The sequence below is a fragment of the Rhinopithecus roxellana genome, chromosome 18, assembly GCF_007565055.1.
Source record: "Rhinopithecus roxellana isolate Shanxi Qingling chromosome 18, ASM756505v1, whole genome shotgun sequence".
Taxonomy (NCBI): Eukaryota; Metazoa; Chordata; class Mammalia; order Primates; family Cercopithecidae; genus Rhinopithecus; species Rhinopithecus roxellana.
Genome location: NC_044566.1, coordinates 62947016 through 62963462, shown reverse-complemented (window position 1 = coordinate 62963462; position 16447 = coordinate 62947016). Strand labels below are relative to the sequence as shown.

Genomic DNA, 16447 nt, shown 5'->3' with positions numbered 1-16447 from the left:
ATCACCACCAAAGTCCAACTCGCCTGCTTCAGCACGAGGCTGTGACTTGTCATTGATGTTTCAGGTCATGGACCTTTTCCACTCACGGAATTCCACTTCTGTTCTCCAAGCAGCTCTCTGTCTAACCAGTAACTGCGACTCTCCTCCAGGTGGAAGATCTCACCGCCAGCCATGAGGCTGCTCTCCTGGAGATGGAAAATAACCACACAGTTGCCGTCACAATCCTGCAGGATGACCACGACCACAAAGTCCAAGGTAGCTCCCAGCCTCGTGTGCAGCAGGCAGGGGTGGGTGGTGCAAGCCGAGCCTTTCCTGCTGCAGGTGTGTGGACCCCCTCTTCCTCTATTGTTCCTCCTTTCATGTCTTTCCCTCCTGCTGCATTTTTTTCTGTTGGCTCCTGAGAAAAGAAGAGATAGGAATGAAGGATCCAGGTAGCTAGCTGCTCCTTTCTTCCAATGCAGTTATCCTCAGCCTTGCTGAATACTGGAATCCCCAGTCCTCTGGGAAGCTGGAACAAAAGACCAATGCCAGCCTCAGTCCCACCCCAGGGATTCTGATGTCCTTGATCCGTAATGCAGTGTAAGCATCAAGATTTCTTAAGACTCCTTAGGTGATTCTAATGTGTAGCCACACCTGAGGGCCACTGTCTAAAGTAGGCATGGAAATAGTACACTTTATCGTTTTTTTTTTTCCAGTTTTTTTTTTTGTTTGTTTTGTTTTGTTTTGTTTTAAAAACAGAGTCTCGCTCTGTTGCCCAGGCTGGAGTGCAGTGGTGCGATCTCAGCTCACTGCAACTTCTGCCTCCTGGGTTCGAGCAATTCTCCAGCCTCAGCTGGAGCCTCCAGCCCAAGTAGCTGGGATTACAGGCACCCACTACCACACCCGGCTAGGCTTTATGATTTTTATGGTCTTATAAAAACAAATGGAAGCCCCGGCTTGGATACACTTTCCTCATATTTGTGATGCTTTCCCGGCCCCTGCAGCATCTGTTTGGATCGGGATATCCAGAGCTGACACTCAGAGGCCACGTTCACCGTGGGTGTGCATTGAGTCTCCAGATCTTTCTTTTTACATTTTTGTAACTTTGAATTATCTTTGGGTTTTATGTGGGTCGTAACGGCATCATTACTAAGTTCCAGTGGGATTTTCCTTTGTGAAAGAAACAGCATTTTATACTTTCACATGCATTTACATTAATACATACAATTTATTTTTCAACTTCCTCTCGCTTTACTTTTCCCTCCCAGTCAGCTGATTGTTAAAGTGTGTATTAAAGGCTGGGAGCAGTGGCTTACACCTGTAATCCCAGCACTCTGGGAGGCTGAGGCAGGTGGATCACTTGAAGTCAGGAGTTTCAAGACTAGCCTGGCAAACATGGCGAAACCCCATCTCTACCAAAAATACAAAAATTAGCCAGGCGCGGTGGCCTGACTACACGGGAGGCTGAGGCAGGAGAATCGCTTGAACCCCGGGAGGCAGAGGTTGCAGTGAGTCGAAATTGCACCATTGCACTCCAGCAACAAGAGTGAAACTCCGCCTCAAAAAAAAAGTGTGTATTAAAAGCAACGACAGTTAACAATACATTGATAAACTTTTACAATTTTACAATTTGAGAATTAGCATCAGAGTTTTTATTATTGTAAAAATGTTCTCTGTGAACAAGACCCAGTGTGCCATAACCAAGGTCTGTGTTATTGTCGCCCTCAAGCACCACCCCCGCTGCCTCTGGGAGCTATTAGTAAGTGACCAAGCTGGAGGCAAGGGCCGGCATTTTCCTGGGGACTAGTTTAATGGATTACCTGGGTCCTGGTAGTATGTCTCACACTCAGAGTACTGGCCCCTACCCTTGGCTACACATTGGAACCACCTGGAAGTTTTTAAAAATACACTGATGTGTGGCTCCCTACCTCTGATATTCCAATTTAATTGCTCTGGGGTGCAGCCCAGGCATCAGAAGGCTTTCAAACTCCTTAGGTGATTCTAATATGCAGGAAAACTTGAGAACCATTGTGTGAAACACCATATTAAGCATGAGATAGTGTCATGAGTTTGAAATAAAGAAATACATGATGAAGACACAGATATTAGCAGTGGTTTATGTCATCTTCAGAATGGATACTGCCTCTTCTTTTCCCTTGAGGCATTGGGATCCTTTGAAAACACCCTGAAATCTGTCACTAGAGGAAGCTGGTCTCACGCGAGAGAACATGAGCAGAAATGGTGCAGTGAGCCATGGGGTAGCCTTTTCTTTCTGGATTTTCACATAAATAGATCCGGTGGATTTTTCTGACTCATGAAGTCTCACTCAGACACCACATTCAAGGTCTGTGAATTATAAATGATGTCAAGGCCATGTGGGTGCAGGTAATGGTAGCTAAAAAATCTATTATTATGGTCAGGATGCTGCTCTCGACTGTAACACTAATCATTTAGTCAGAGGCAGGCAGACCGGAAAGGCCACATGGTTCTCTATCAATGAAATCAACACAAACATTTCTTTTCCAAATGTAAATGTCAGCTATAACAACTGGATTTCTTAGTGACCCTTACCACCATTAGTTAAAAGATTTGAGTGAATGAAAGCCACAAAGTCTTTCCTAATTGCAGCTCACGCCACACAGAATGGTAATGGTCGGTCTCCAGTATGCTACCATTCTGAGCATATGATCCAGGCTGATTAATGAGACCCTCCTCCCTCTCGTTACAACATGAAAACAAATTGCTTGTGTAGCCAGAATGAGATGGGCTTCACCCAGCTAGTAAGACTCTTCCCATCTGGAGGAAAATAGAATCCATTTGCTTAGTAACTCTCACATGACATCTCTTTCTGCCTAACTTACAAAGTATTGCTGGGATGACACTTTTCACGGAACAGAGTTGTTTCAAACCCTTCAAGAGGAACCAGTCCAATTAGTTCTTCCTTGCATCTGAGTTGTCTTAACACCAAATCTTTGCTGCAGCAAATCCCAGGGATGTGTGGTTCTCAGAGTGCAGCCAAGAGGCTACCAAGGTATCCGTGTAGACACAGCACTGAGCCTGGCTGGCGAGCCCGGCTAGCAGGATGGCTGCTCGCAGCTCCACTGCTTTCCTCAGCCGCAGATGGCTGCTTTGCAGGGGGAAGGAAGAGTGATCCTGGGAGGGGAAGAAGATGGGATTTAATGTTAATTACCTAGTTATCTTGCCATGAGGACAGTTTAGAGAATCAATGAATAACGTGAACAAAGGATCTGACGTGGGCAGGATGGTGATACAGCTGAATGTAGAAGTGTTTGTGTGTGTGTGTGTGTGTGTGTGTGTGTGTGGTGGGAGGTATGGGGGAATGCAGGTGTGTGTGTGGTGGGAGGTATGGGGGAATGCAGGTGTGTGTGTGGTGGGAGGTATGGGGGAATGCAGGTGTGTGTGCATGGTGGGAGGTATGGGGGAATGCAGGTGTGTGTGTGGTGGGAGGTATGGGGGGATGCAGGTGTGTGTGTGTGTGTGTGTGTGTGTGGTGGGAGGTATGGGGGAAATACAGGTGTGTGTGTGTGGTGGGAGGTATGGGGGAATGCAGGTGTGTGTGCATGGTGGGAGGTATGGGGGAAATACAAGTGTGTGTGTGTGTGTGGTGGGAGGTATGGGGGGAATGCAGGTGTGTGTGCATGGTGGGAGGTATGGGGGGATGCAGGTGTGTGTGCATGGTGGGAGGTATGGGGGAAATGCAGGTGTGTGTGTGTGTGGTGGGAGGTATGGGGGAATGCAGGTGTGTGTGCATGGTGGGAGGTATGGGGGAAATACAGGTGTGTGTGTGTGTGGTGGGAGGTATGGGGGGAATGCAGGTGTGTGTGCATGGTGGGAGGTATGGGGGGATGCAGGTGTGTGTGCATGGTGGGAGGTATGGGGGAAATGCAGGTGTGTGTGGTGGGAGGTATGGGGGGATGCAGGTGTGTGTGTGGTGGGAGGTATGGGGGGATGCAGGTGTGTGCATGGTGGGAGGTAGGGGGTGATGCAGGTGTGTGTATGTGTGTGTGGTGGGAGGTATGGGGGAATGCAGGTGTGTGTGCATGGTGGGAGGTATGGGGGGATGCAGGTGTGTGTGCATGGTGGGAGGTATGGGGGAAATGCAGGTGTGTGTGTGTGTGTGGTGGGAGGTATGGGGAAATGCAGGTGTGTGTGCATGGTGGGAGGTATGGGGGAAATACAGGTGTGTGTGTGTGGTGGGAGGTATGGGGGGAATGCAGGTGTGTGTGCATGGTGGGAGGTATGGGGGGATGCAGGTGTGTGTGCATGTTGGGAGGTATGGGGGGAATGCAGGTGTGTGTGCATGGTGGGAGGTATGGGGGGATGCAGGTGTGTGTGCATGGTGGGAGGTATGGGGGAAATGCAGGTGTGTGTGGTGGGAGGTATGGGGGGATGCAGGTGTGTGTGTGGTGGGAGGTATGGGGGGATGCAGGTGTGTGCATGGTGGGAGGTAGGGGGGGATGCAGGTGTGTGTATGTGTGTGTGGTGGGAGGTATGGGGGAAATGCAGGTGTGTGTGTGTGTGGTGGGAGGTATGGGGGAATGCAGGTGTGTGTGCATGGTGGGAGGTATGGGGGGATGCGGTTGTGTGTGTGTGTGTGTGGTGGGAGGTATGGGGGGATGCAGGTGTGTGTGGGGGGGGGTGGGAGGTATGGGGGGATGCGGGTGTGTGTGTGTGTGTGTGGTGGGAGGTATGGGGGGATGCAGGTGTGTGTGTGTGTGTGGTGGGAGGTATGGGGGGATGCAGGTGCGTGTGTGTGTGGTGGGAGGTATGGGGGGATGCGGGTGTGTGTGTGTGTGTGTGGTGGGAGGTATGGGGGGATGCAGGTGTGTGTGTGTGTGTGGTGGGAGGTATGGGGGGATGCAGGTGTGTGTGTGTGTGTGGTGGGAGGTATGGGGGGATGCAGGTGGGGGGGGTGGGAGGTATGGGGGGATGCGGGGGGGGGGTGTGTGTGGTGGGAGGTATGGGGGGATGCAGGTGTGTGTGTGTGGTGGGAGGTATGGGGGGATGCAGGTGTGTGTGTGTGTGGTGGGAGGTATGGGGGGATGCAGGTGTGTGTGTGGTGGGAGGTATGGGGGGATGCAGGTGTGTGTGTGTGTGCATGGTGGGAGGTATGGGGGGATGCAGGTGTGTGTGGGGGGTGGGAGGTATGGGGGGATGCAGGTGTGTGTGCATGGTGGGAGGTATGGGGGAAATGCAGGTGTGTGTGGTGGGAGGTATGGGGGGATGCAGGTGTGTGTGTGGTGGGAGGTATGGGGGGATGCAGGTGTGTGCATGGTGGGAGGTAGGGGGGGATGCAGGTGTGTGTATGTGTGTGTGGTGGGAGGTATGGGGGAAATGCAGGTGTGTGTGTGTGTGTGGTGGGAGGTATGGGGGAATGCAGGTGTGTGTGCATGGTGGGAGGTATGGGGGGATGCGGTTGTGTGTGTGTGTGTGGTGGGAGGTATGGGGGGATGCAGGTGTGTGTGTGGGGGGGGTGGGAGGTATGGGGGGATGCGGGTGTGTGTGTGTGTGTGTGGTGGGAGGTATGGGGGGATGCAGGTGTGTGTGTGTGTGTGGTGGGAGGTATGGGGGGATGCAGGTGCGTGTGTGTGTGTGGTGGGAGGTATGGGGGGATGCGGGTGTGTGTGTGTGTGTGTGGTGGGAGGTATGGGGGGATGCAGGTGTGTGTGTGTGTGTGGGGTGGGAGGTATGGGGGGGATGCAAGGTGGGGGGGTGGGAGGTATGGGGGGATGCAGGTGGGGGGGGGTGTGGAGGTATGGGGGGATGCGGGGGTGTGTGTGTGGTGGAGGTATGGGGGATGCAGGTGTGTGTGTGTGGTGGGAGGTATGGGGGGATGCAGGTGTGTGTGTGTGTGGTGGGAGGTATGGGGGATGCAGGTGTGTGTGTGTGTGGTGGGAGGTATGGGGGGATGCAGGTGTGTGTGTGTGGTGGGAGGTATGGGGGGATGCAGGTGTGTGTGTGTGTGGTGGGAGGTATGGGGGGATGCAGGTGTGTGTGTGGTGGGAGGTATGGGGGGATGCAGGTGTGTGTGTGTGTGCATGGTGGGAGGTATGGGGGGATGCAGGTGTGTGTGGGGGGTGGGAGGTATGGGGGGATGCAGGTGTGTGTGGGGGGGTGGGAGGTATGGGGGGATGCAGGTGTGTGTGTGTGGTGGGAGGTATGGGGGGATGCAGGTGTGTGTGTGGGGTGGGTGGGAGGTATGGGGATGTGGATGTGTGTGTGGTATGTGAGCCCGTGTTTATAGTGTGTGCAGTGTGTGAGTGTGCATGTGTGTGTATATGTGTGATGTGTTTATGGGGAGTGTGTGGTGTGTGGTATGTGTATGTGGTGTATGGTGTGGGGGGGTGGGTATGTGTTGTTACAAAGGTGTGGGTGCTGTAAGGATGTGGGGGGAGGGCATGTGTGTGTGTTTGGGTAAATGTGTATGGATTTGGAGGTGTGCGAGCGTGGCAGGCTATGAGGGTGTGAGTGGTGTGTGTGGGTGTGTTATGCGTGTGTGTTGTATATGTGTGTGGTAGGTGTGCATGTGGTATATATGTGTGTGGTGTGTGTAGTGTATATAAGTGGGGATGTGGAGGAATGTGTGTGGTGTGTGTGTAGTGGGTGTGTGGCGGAGGTTTGTATATGGTATGTATGTGTATGTGGGATGTGTGCAGTGTATGTGGGGGTGTGGGGGGCATGATGTGTGTGGTATGTGTGGGGAATGTGTGTGGTATATGTATGTGGGGGAGTATGTGCAGGGGTGTGTGTGATAGGTGTGTATATATGTGTGGCATATAGTGTATGTGATTGGTGTGTATGTGTGGCATGTAGTGTGTTTGCAATTGTGTGTGGTGTGGCATGTGTATGTGTGTGATTGGGGTGTGTGCATGTGGTATGTGTATGTGATGTATGTGGAAGGTGTGTATTATATGTGCTCTTGTAGGTAGTGTATGTGATGTGTGTGTGGCATGTGCTGTGTGTGTATGTGATGTGTGGTAGGTGTGTATGTGTGTGGTATGTGATGTGTATGTGATGTGTGTGGTAGGTGTGTATGTGTGTGTGGTATGTGATGTGTGTGTATGTGATGTGTGGTGTATGTGTGTGGTATGTGATGTGTATGTGATGTGTGTGGTAGGTGTATGTGTGTGGTATGTGGTGTGTGTATGATGTGTGTGGTAAGTGTGTATATGTGTGGCGTGTGGTGTGTGCATATGTGATGTGTGTGGTAGGTGTGTGTATGGCATGTGGTGTGTATGTGATTGTGTGTCATAGGTGTGTGTGTGTAGTGTGTGGTATGTGCGTATGTGATGTGTGTGGTAGATGTGTGTGTGGCGTGTGGTGTGTGTGTGATGTGTGTGTGGTAGGTGTGTGTGTGTGTGGTGTATGTATGTGATGGGTGTGTGACGTGTGTGTGTGTGTGTAGTGTGTGCTGTGTGTGTGTTCATATGTGCTCTCTCTGCCCCCATCTTCTCTTTTTCCCTCCCTTTCCCCAGTCCCTTCTTTCTTTCTCTCTCCTAAATACTAACCCGTTTTCAAACCAGTGGAGGAGTCCCGGTAGGCTTGAATCCGCTCTACGGAAGTCATTGATTTACGTGAAGTCACGGGTCTTAGTCTGCCAAAAGAGCCTTGTTTCATCCTTTTCAAAAGAAAGACCAACTTAACAGTTTCATGTCCTCTTTCCAGAATTGACGTCCACTCATGAGCTTGAAAAGAAAGAATTGGAAGAAAATTTTGAAAAACTGCGACTGTCATTGCAGGTTAGTATTTCTTTAATTTTCTTACCTGATATCAAGATAATGGCAGCATTGTTATTGGCACCCACAGACATTCATTCAGCACCTACTGTGTACTAAATCCTGTACTAAACGTTGGAATATAAGGTAAATAAGTCATACTCACTACCCTGAAGAAATGTGCTGTCTACTCGGAGAGCTGTGATGCAAATAGTAACAGGCAACAGGTAACACATACTTGCACCAAATGAATAATACAGTTAGTGAATGCTACAGACATTCAGAGAGATTACTCTGCACTTGCTGTGGTCTGGAGTATCCCAGGAGGAACTGAGCTATGTTCAACGCCAGAGGAGGACTTGGGGAAGAGAGTGTTCTAGGCAGGGGAAATGGTGCAAGGAGGGTTTTGCAGGTCAGAATTCACCTGCTCTGAGACTTACAAAAGGGGCTGCAGTTACCTGGAGGTGGCTGAGATGAAAAACACCTTCTCTGCCTCTCACTGTCACCTTTAGGAAACGCTGGTCTCAGGTGCCAGAGGAGCTGCCTGGTGTCCTGCAGGCCTCTAAGGAGAGAATACAGGGTGTCCCAGATCACCTGTGTCTCCTTCCTGCCTTACAGACACCCAGGCAGCTGCTTCTGTGAAAAGACATTGACAACCGCCAGCCCCATGGAGGAGCTGCCTGGGAAGCCAGGGGGACGCTGGGGGCCCTGCTTCCATTTCCAAGTGTAGCAATTCCAATCACAGCAAAATTATTTTTTAAATGTTGGCACACTCTCATCTGGAAATGGTGGGAGGTGAATCCCATAGCTGTAATACATAGGCAGGAATTCTGCTGCTTCGATGGCTCACTTTCCTCTGGCAACATAGATGGCACTGAGCCTGCCCCGCCAAGAGTCCAGGATTGTGGAGAGACCCAGGGTCACACTCTCCAGTGTATTTTGCCTGCACAGTGCTCGTGTGGTTTGCCCTTGACCAATGAACCCCAGACTGCCTTCCTCGTATACACATCCTGCACCAATAGTTGCACTATCCTTAAAGGAACACAAATCAGGAAAGTGACAGCCATACAGCGATATCACAAAAACCCCATCCAATCCCAAACCCAAAGAAATGAGAGTTTTTGTCTCGTCTGGGAGCCTGCGCCCTGCCACTGACACCAGATGGTCCTGAACTGGGCATATATATGTTCGTTGTGACTCTCCGTCCAGCAGAATCCGTTTGGGCTGGAGGTTATTTGGTGCAAGGAGGGTGGAATTGCTCAAGCCAACCTCCTTGGTCTGCAGGCACCTGGAGAAACAGGTTTGGTGGTTAGAGATTTGAATGTTTGTTTAAATCCCCGCTGCGCTAGCTCTTACTAGCTTTCACATCTTGGAGAGTTATGTAGCCTCTGTAAACCTTAGTTTACTCTTTAAGGATGATGACAGCACTTTTCTCAAGGTGTGAACAGGTTAAGGAAAATAACGTGTCAGAAGTGCCTAGCCCTGGGTTGGCTTAGGTCAGTGCTAATAAGTGGCAGCTATTGTGACTATTGTAATAAGAACAAGCATTGTTACATTTATTGTGGTTATTGTCATGATGTCGGTTGACTCCCCAGTGACCCATACTGGGTCAGGCTATCAGCCGGGTCTTTGTGCATGACATAAAGAAGCCAGCCCAAGTTAGCTGCAGCAGCGTGTTCTCTCCCTGCAGATGTTTTGAGTAATGGTGAATAAGGCAGAAACATCAGTTTGGTATTTTAGATCCATCCTATGTTGTAATTGCCTGAAGAGTTTGCTGTTGTTTTATTTTTTAATGGAGGGAAAGAGGTTTAAAAGAAATGCTTTCTCTGGCAACACTGAGGAGGTTTGGTGTAGGAGCCACGGAGGGAGAGTCATTTTTATAGTCAGTATAGCAGGTGACCTGTGCTGCAGGCCTGGAGGGGCTGCCCGGGCTGCGATGAACATTTCAGCTCATAGGCCTGCAAGCTCCCACCTGCAGCGTACTGCCCCAGTGCACTGGCATTTGCATTTCATGGCACTGTGGGAACTTTTATTTCTTAAAAATAAAATCGAAGTAGGCTGGGTGCGGTGGCTCATGCCTGTAATCCCAGCACTTTGGGAAGCCGAGGGGGGCAGATCACCTGAGGTCAGGAGTTCGTGACCAGCCTGGCCAACATGGTGAAACCCCATCTCTACTAAAAATACAAAAAAAATTAGTCAGATGTGGGCTGGGCGCGGTGGCTCACGCCTGTAATCCCAGCACTTTGGGAGGCCGAGGCGGGTGGATCACACAAGGTCAGAGTTTGAGACCAGCCTGGCCAACATGGTGAAACCCCGTCTCTACTAAAAATACAAAAAAAATTAGTTGGACATGGTGGCGGGCACCTGTAATCCCAGCTACTTGGGAGGCTGAGGTACGAGAATCCCTTGAACCTGGGAGGCGGAGATTGCAGTGAGCCAATATCAAGCTACCGCACTCCAGCCTGGGTGACAGAGTGAGTCTCTGTCTCAAAAAAAAAAAAAAAAAAAAAAAAAGTAACTAGAAAAGAGAACAAAAAAAGAGGAAAAGGAACCTACTCAGGGAGGTTTGCAGACCAGGGTCGTCCACCATACGAAAGCAAGCAGTCAAGCCAGTGCTTCCCACGTTAGTGTCACTGTGTACACTTACTAGCATTCACAATATCGCCTCCCATTATTTGGTGGATGAGGCCATTTCTCTTGCCAGAACAGTTCACAGGAGGCTGGGCATGGTGGCTCACGCCTGTAATCCCAACACTCTGGGAGGCCGAGGCGGGTGGATCACTTGAGGTCAGGAGTTCAAGACCAGCCTGGGCAACATGGTGAAACCCTGTCTGTACTAAAAATACAAACATTAGCTGGGTGTGGTGGTGCACACCTGTAGTCCCAGCTACTTGGGAGGCTGAGATGGGAGGATCCCTTGGATCCCTTGAGCCTGGGAGGTGGAGGTTACAGTGAGCTGAGATTGTACCATTGCACTCCAGCCTGGGCAACAGAGTGAGACCCTATCTCTGTCTGTCTCTCTGTCTGTCTCTCTCTCTTTCTCTCTCCCTCTCTCTCTCTCTCTCTCTCTGTGTGTATCTGTGTATCTATATCTATATACTTTTTTAGAAGAGTTAATGGGAGACCCTAGTTTCTGTGTTTTGATATTATGGAAATGGTGCTGGGCAAAGAGCTTTGTACTGGTCTGCATGAGTGAGACATGAAGGGTGAAGCTCTCCTTAGCATCAGCTGTTCTTTGCCAGCCTGTGGTCCTGAGAGTCATGGCCGGAGCTGAGTGGGGCAGGGTCAGTGCAGGTGCATCTGCCCTGGGAGCTGGGGAAGGGGTGCAGTGTCTCCATAGACATGCTTGTATTCCTTCAACCTGCAGGTGGAGAGTGGCCAGCGGCCTGCCTAGCTGGCAGGCATGGGAAGGCTGAGGGCTGGGAGCACCAGTCTGGCCACGGGGCGGGTCTGAGCGGGGAGGAGGAGACTGTGTGGACTTGGCTTACGTGGCAGCTCCTATCAAGGACATGCAACCCAGTCCTGAGGCCAGGAAGGCTGTGTGGGAGCCAGAGTGAAGCGGGAGTGAGAGGGAGCTGGCTGGAGGAAGGCACTGCCAGCAGGAGAGCTGGCCGCGAGAGGAAAGGGAGGCAGCGAGGCTGGGAGGATGCTGTGTTAGGGAGTGTGCACTGCAGCTTGAGGGCAGTGGGGTAGGAGATAGGGGAAGGACAGTTCCGGTTTGCACATTAGAAAGAGTGCCTCACTACAGTGTGAGGGCAAAGGAGTGATCATTCAGAAAAGAACAGGCATCGTACCAGAAAGTAGCCAGCGGAGTGGCCTGAGCTCAGGGGAGTGTGTGGGTTCTAGGGACATTCAGGAGGCAGGATGGCAGGACCTGACTATGGACTTGGTGATGAGAAGGTTTGGTGATGTGGGAGGGGTTCCAAGGGAGAGAGAGAAGTCAAGGAGGGTTTGACGGGCTCTGGATTGAGCTTCCTAAATGAGAATGCATCTTTCAAATACGTTCATCGTGGCCCTTCCCTAAGCCAGGGGCGAGGTGCCTCCTGGACAAGAGGCACCTCTTAAGGATTCTCTCTGAGGATTGTCTGCCTCTGTGGGATCAGAAGCTGTGAAACGCCCCCTGGCTCACTGTGCTTTTGTGGTCTCTTCCTGACAAAGCACCAAGGAGAAGTGAGCCGAGGGCAGACGCTGGGGGACACCCTCCTCCATCGTGTGGCTGTGGGGGTTCCCCTTTGGCACCTCTTTCTCCAGCCCCCAGGGAAACACTCTGAGGGTGCTCAGGGCACAGTGGTGGCCCACTGATCACAGCTGCCCAGGCTGTGGTGGCTGCTGTCTGTAGTGGCCCCAGCTGGACTCCTTGTATCATTACTTGCAGGACCAGGTGGACACGCTGACCTTCCAGAGCCAGTCTCTGCGGGACAGAGCCCGCCGCTTCGAAGAGGCCTTGAGGAAGAACACAGAGGAGCAGCTGGAGGTAGTTTCTGGATTCCAGGCTTCCAGCCCCGCAGGAACCCCGCCCCAGCGAGGCCGGCAGGGCTCCCTCAGCAGTCCGGTCCCAAGACAAAGCCTCTCTGTGAATCCGCTGCTGAAGTGACAGCTGGTCACGGCCTCCCCTGGATTTGTAAACAATTCCTGTCAGCACCTCTCCCCTGAGACAGACAGCAGCTGTGGGTTTCTCCAGCTATGTGTTATTTTTGCCAAATTCCGCAGCATTCCCCAGCTGGAGTCCCAGGGCTCCTGTGATAAGCATGGTCTGGAAACCCACACCCTGGCCTGACCACCCCTTCCAGCCCATTCCCCCGGCCCGGCCACCCCTTCCAGCCCATTCCCCCGGCCCGGCCACCCCTTCCAGCCCATTCCCCCGGCCCGGCCACCCCTTCCAGCCCATTCTCCCGCAACTTTTTAGGCTGACGTGGGGCAGCCTTGGCTGCAGCATGCGTTAACAGGTTGAGGGGAATTTTTTCCGGAAAAGCTGGCAAAACTCCTCCCCTCTAACGTAGGGTTGCCAAATAAAATACAGGACACCCAGGTAATTTGAATTACAGATAAATGTTTGAGTGTAAGTCTGTCCCATGCAATACTTATACTGAATTTTGTGAAATGTCATTTATCTGAATTTGGATGTAACAGGACCTACTATATTTGAATTTGTTATGTCCAGCAGCACTACCCCAACATGACTTTTTCTAAAACGACTTTTCTGCTTCTTAAACCACTTTGCTCATTTCCTCTGCATGGGCTCTTTACGGGCATAGGTGAGACCTGTAAGAGTCCCAGTTACCTGGTGAATCAAGTCTTCCGGGTGAATGTTAAATGCCAGTGTTGGGTTTACTCTTTCTACCCCATGAGCTCCCTGCTGAGCATAGGCTGGCAGCACCCAGCAGTTCTGGAGTCAGACTTTCCAGTGGACGATGGCCATGTCTCACCTGCTCCCCCACAGAACTGGATTTTAGGAGGGTTCTCAGTGGGAAACTTCATCAGGGAAGGCTGTAGCATCCTCTCTCTTTGGTGTCACAATTGCCATCAGGGCGCTTGTCCCAGGAGGATGGATTTAGCTGGATTCGTGGCATGGGTTAATACTGGGTTTTGTCGGGAGCCTCGGTCAACAGCTCATGGCTCTCTGCCCCTGTAGATTGCATTGGCTCCTTATCAGCACTTGGAAGAAGACATGAAGAGTCTGAAGCAAGTATTAGAGATGAAGAATCAGCAAATACATGAGCAGGAAAAGAAGATTCTTGAGCTGGAAAAGCTGGTGAGTTGGTCTGTTTGCTCGGGAGAGTAACCTCCGTGACATTCCTGCTGTCATCACTGAGGTCATCGTTGATGGTATTCAGCCAGGTGTGTCTGTTACCTGCCCATTGCTTACACCTACGCAGAAAATCCCACCGCGGGCCTTTCCCAGGAAGCCAGGAGCTCTCATAAGGAATCTTGGAGGTGGCCTTATCTTGTCTAACTCTGGAGCCTTTCTGATGGGCGGCCTCTTTCTGCTTCACCTTGGTTTTCCCACAGTCGTGCTGTCTCCTTGCCCTCTCTTGGGGACGTGTGGTGACCCAGCACAATGCAGCATCCCCAATGCCCAGGCACTGCACGGAGCACTTTCCCCGAGCCTGCTTCTAACTCCTACAGCTGCCTGTGGAGGAGCTGCCGCCTCCAGCCGCTTTACAGATGCGGAGATGGAGCTAGGAGTCCTGGCCCAGTGCTTCGAGTCCTCACAAGGCAGAAGGGGCCAGCGATCTCCCTGGGGCCCTTTTTATAAGGGTCTTAATCCCATTCACAGGGCCTCACCCTCACGACCTAATCCCCTCCCCAAAGCTCTGCCTCCTAATACCATCACTTTGGGGTTAGGTTTCACCATAGGAATTTTCGGGGACACAAACATTCAGGCCAGAACAGAGTCCTTGCTCTCACCCACACTCGTCCACCTCAGCCCACCAGCCTGGCTCCTGCAGAGCTAGCAAAGGGGAGCACAGAACACCCAGGATTTTACCCCCTACACTGGGGCACAAGCCCCCGGCCACGGCTAGAGTCCCAGAAAGGTGTGCAAAGGGAGTGGAGGAGAAGCGTCCTTCCAAGGGCAGCCCATCTTGATCTGGAAGTTGGCCCCAGGATCTCAGATTTTTATTTTTTCCCTTTATTATTGTTACTTTAAAAATAAACTTCTGATACTATCAAAAGGAAATACGTGTACTGTGGAAAATTATGAAATAAGATAAACAGAAAATAAGCAGATTATAGCATCATATTCCTACCAATGCTTATGCTTTCCAGAACGTTTTCTCTGTAAGGCAGTGTCTGCACGCACACGCGTACGCACACACACGTACTGTACCGTGTAAGGGTTTTATATCCTCAGCTTGCTATGTCAGGCAGAAACTGATCATAACATCGAATTTTTAAAGCTCCCCATTTGTGAAATGTCCCTTGCATCTGTACAACCAAACCAGGGGCTGATCTAGGGCCACCCATTGCATTTGGTGGCCACGTCACCTCTCTCTCTGGAAGCATCCCTTTTTGCAAACATCTCTTGCTGCACGGGTGCTTCTCAGTTAATGGGGGCAGACCAGGTGATGCTGGATTGTCGCCAAGATTCTGGGCGATGCTGACCACTCTGCACCCTCCAGCAGCTCAGGACTTCCCAACTCAGGCCAGGCCTAGGGCTGGCAGGGAGCTACCGGACAGCGCCTGCCGCAGCCGAACCCTGCCTTGCAGCCTTGCCAGTATGGGGACCAGCCGCTCTGAGAGCAGCCACCCTCCCTCCCGCTCCTGGCTTGGCCATTTGCATTGGGTCACCAGCAAACCTCTCGGTTTATTGGCTGATTTTAGCCCTGCTTCAGGCATTCTGCCTGCCCATATGGCTTCTCATCCCAGAAACCTTTCCAGGCAAAAAAGAACCTACTTGATCACTTCATCTCCTGGGAACAAAACTGAGGGCTGGGTGAGGTGCCTTGCTAAAGAGGGGGCCAGAGGCCAGTCCTGGGACTAGGATTCCTCAGTCCTGTTCATGGACTAGGGACCGTTTTCTGTAAAGATTAACTACATTAACAGTGAACGTGTCACATTCTTTTCAGAAAAGAATTTATTTCTAAAGTGGTCTTAGAATCGAACTGTACTTCAGCCAGGTCTCAGGCCCTCAGGGACATGCTAACAGAGGGAAAGCATCAATTGCTGGGGAGTAACAGCCATGGCATGATGGGATTTGGGGAATGTACCCAGCTGCTCTCGGGCTTTGCATTCCTGGCTGCCCGTAGCCTGTAAAGGAAAAAGCGTGCTTATGTTATTTAGATTTCCTCCCTCCATTGATTCAGGATGTCGTGTCATGCACGCACGGCTGGCCAGGGATGCTGCTACGGTGTGGTTGACCCTTTGAGAAGAACCATGAGACCCAATAGTCAAACGAGGTCCTAGTGGTATTCATGGTTTATCTCTGACAATGGCAAGGCCCTGGGGACACTCACTATAAGAAATACATTTTACATCAGAAACACACACACACACTCACACATAATATATATAAAACAAAAATACCTGAAATTTGCTACATACGGTGCACATGGGCGTTTTCTATTCTGTTTCGTGTAAAGAAGAAATGCTAGTCACATTCCTCTGACCTGATTTTACAACCCACTAATACATTGCAAACTGGTATTTGCAAAATGCTGTTCTTGATAATCCTCCAATGCCCAGAGCTGAGGGGACTGGTTTACTTCCCATTTTAGGGCCTTGCTAGAACCTCTTAAACACTGTTTCCTTTATAGGCAGAAAAGAACATTATCCTAGAAGAAAAGATCCAGGTTCTCCAACAGCAGAATGAAGACCTCAAAGCAAGGATTGACCAAAACACAGTTGTCACCAGGTAGGTGGGCTGGGTGTCACCTGCAAAGTGGCTTTCCTCTTGAGCTGCTTTTTGTTGCAACATCCAGTTTCCCTCACTCTGGGCTGTGAGTCTTTCCCCGCAGTTTCTTGCTGTTTCCCCCAAGACCTGAAGAACAAGAACATGCCCCTGTGGCCATCTTGCCTATTCCTGGCCACATATCAATGGACCCCACCTTGGGAGACATGAGTGAATCAGCAAAAGTGTGCGGCAGGGTCCTCCTGCAGCACTGGGAGGGGAAGGGGCTTATTTTGGGAAGAGATTAGGAGAGGAGGGCCAGCTGGGTGTTCCCAGGCCAAAAAGAGAGCCACCATTGGTTGATACCCCAACTTCCAGAAATTCACAATTTCCATCCAGGTCT

The 16447-nt window shown here is 51.1% G+C and overlaps 1 protein-coding gene across 3 annotated transcripts in view; it reads left to right on the top strand.

The window, feature by feature from the left end:
* The window catches only part of MTUS2 (microtubule associated scaffold protein 2), a 454130-nt gene that overhangs the window by 433284 nt on the left and 4399 nt on the right, over positions 1-16447 (top strand). For all 3 annotated transcript variants that reach the window (XM_030922344.1, XM_030922345.1, XM_010367090.2), the window contains 5 exons: positions 150-255; positions 7666-7739; positions 12091-12189; positions 13348-13467; positions 15971-16068. In XM_030922344.1, the coding sequence (XP_030778204.1) occupies positions 150-255; positions 7666-7739; positions 12091-12189; positions 13348-13467; positions 15971-16068 (497 nt within the window). The remainder of the gene's footprint in view (positions 1-149; positions 256-7665; positions 7740-12090; positions 12190-13347; positions 13468-15970; positions 16069-16447) is intronic.